General features: G+C 36.0%; 1 protein-coding gene across 1 annotated transcript in view; it reads left to right on the top strand.

Annotated features, from left to right (window-relative positions):
- Positions 1-981, top strand: part of prkar2ab (protein kinase, cAMP-dependent, regulatory, type II, alpha, B) — an 18,281-nt gene that overhangs the window by 10,192 nt on the left and 7,108 nt on the right. Inside the window, exons 2-3 of the mRNA XM_016526356.1 lie at positions 162-197; positions 680-819. Of these exons, the coding sequence (XP_016381842.1) occupies positions 162-197; positions 680-819 (176 nt within the window). The remainder of the gene's footprint in view (positions 1-161; positions 198-679; positions 820-981) is intronic.

Below are 981 nucleotides of genomic sequence, written 5' to 3'. Positions count from 1 at the left end.
TCTGTCTATCTATCTGTCTGTCTGTCTATCTGTCTCTCTCTATCTATCTATCTGTCTGTCTGTATCTCTGTCTATCTATCTGTCTGTCTGTCTGTCTGTCTATCTGTCTGTCTATCTGTCTGTTTATCTGTCTGTCTATCTGTCTGTTTATCTATCTGTAGCTCCTCCACCCAGTAAATGCAACAGACGTGTATCAGGTAAAGTGTTTTGTCTGAATATTATTTTAGTATCAGATAGATACTATTACAGTTTTTGTTAATATTTAATAGTTTCATTTTATAATTAGTTTTTATTTTTAGTTTTATGACTTAATTTTAATTTTAGTAACATCTTTAATAATTTTGTTAATTATGTCTTTTGTATTCATTTTTATTTGTTTTTAGAAGGTTTGTTTTAATTTTTAGTTTAGTTTTAAAATAAGTTTAGTTACGGTTAATTTGAGTTTTTTTTAAGTTTTCTAAAGTTTGAATTAGTTTTTATTTCAGTTTTAGTTATGTTTGTACATCAAGTTAAACTGAGAAATGTTGCTTTGGAAACTAAACTAAAATAAAAAATTACTTCAGTTCATTTTAATGAATGTAAATGTTTTTATGGTTTTAGTTACTGATTCTAACCCCGCTGTCTCTGGAGCTGTTGTTAGTGTTTCCTGTCATGTGATTGTGAGCGTGTGTTCCTCCAGTGTGTGCAGAGGCGTATAACCCTGATGAAGATGAAGACGAGGGCGGCGAGTTGAGGGTCGTTCACCCCAAAACTGATGAGCAGCGTCAGCGTCTACAGGAGGCCTGCAGGGACATACTGCTGTTCAAAACCCTCGAGCAGGTTCTTACAGACGCGCTAAACTGCTGGTGTCTGTCTGTCTGACTCTCTCTGTGAGTGTGTGTGTGAGTGTGTGTGAGTGTGTGTGAGAGAGAGTGTGTGAGTGTGAGTGTGTGAGAGTTGAGAGTGTGTGAGAGTGAGAGTGTGTGAGAGTGAGAGTGTGTG

This window comes from Sinocyclocheilus rhinocerous, unplaced genomic scaffold (genome assembly GCF_001515625.1).
Source record: "Sinocyclocheilus rhinocerous isolate Xijiao unplaced genomic scaffold, SAMN03320098_v1.1 scaffold2648, whole genome shotgun sequence".
Lineage (NCBI taxonomy): Eukaryota > Metazoa > Chordata > Actinopteri > Cypriniformes > Cyprinidae > Sinocyclocheilus > Sinocyclocheilus rhinocerous.
This window is presented reverse-complemented; position numbering and strand designations above follow the sequence as displayed.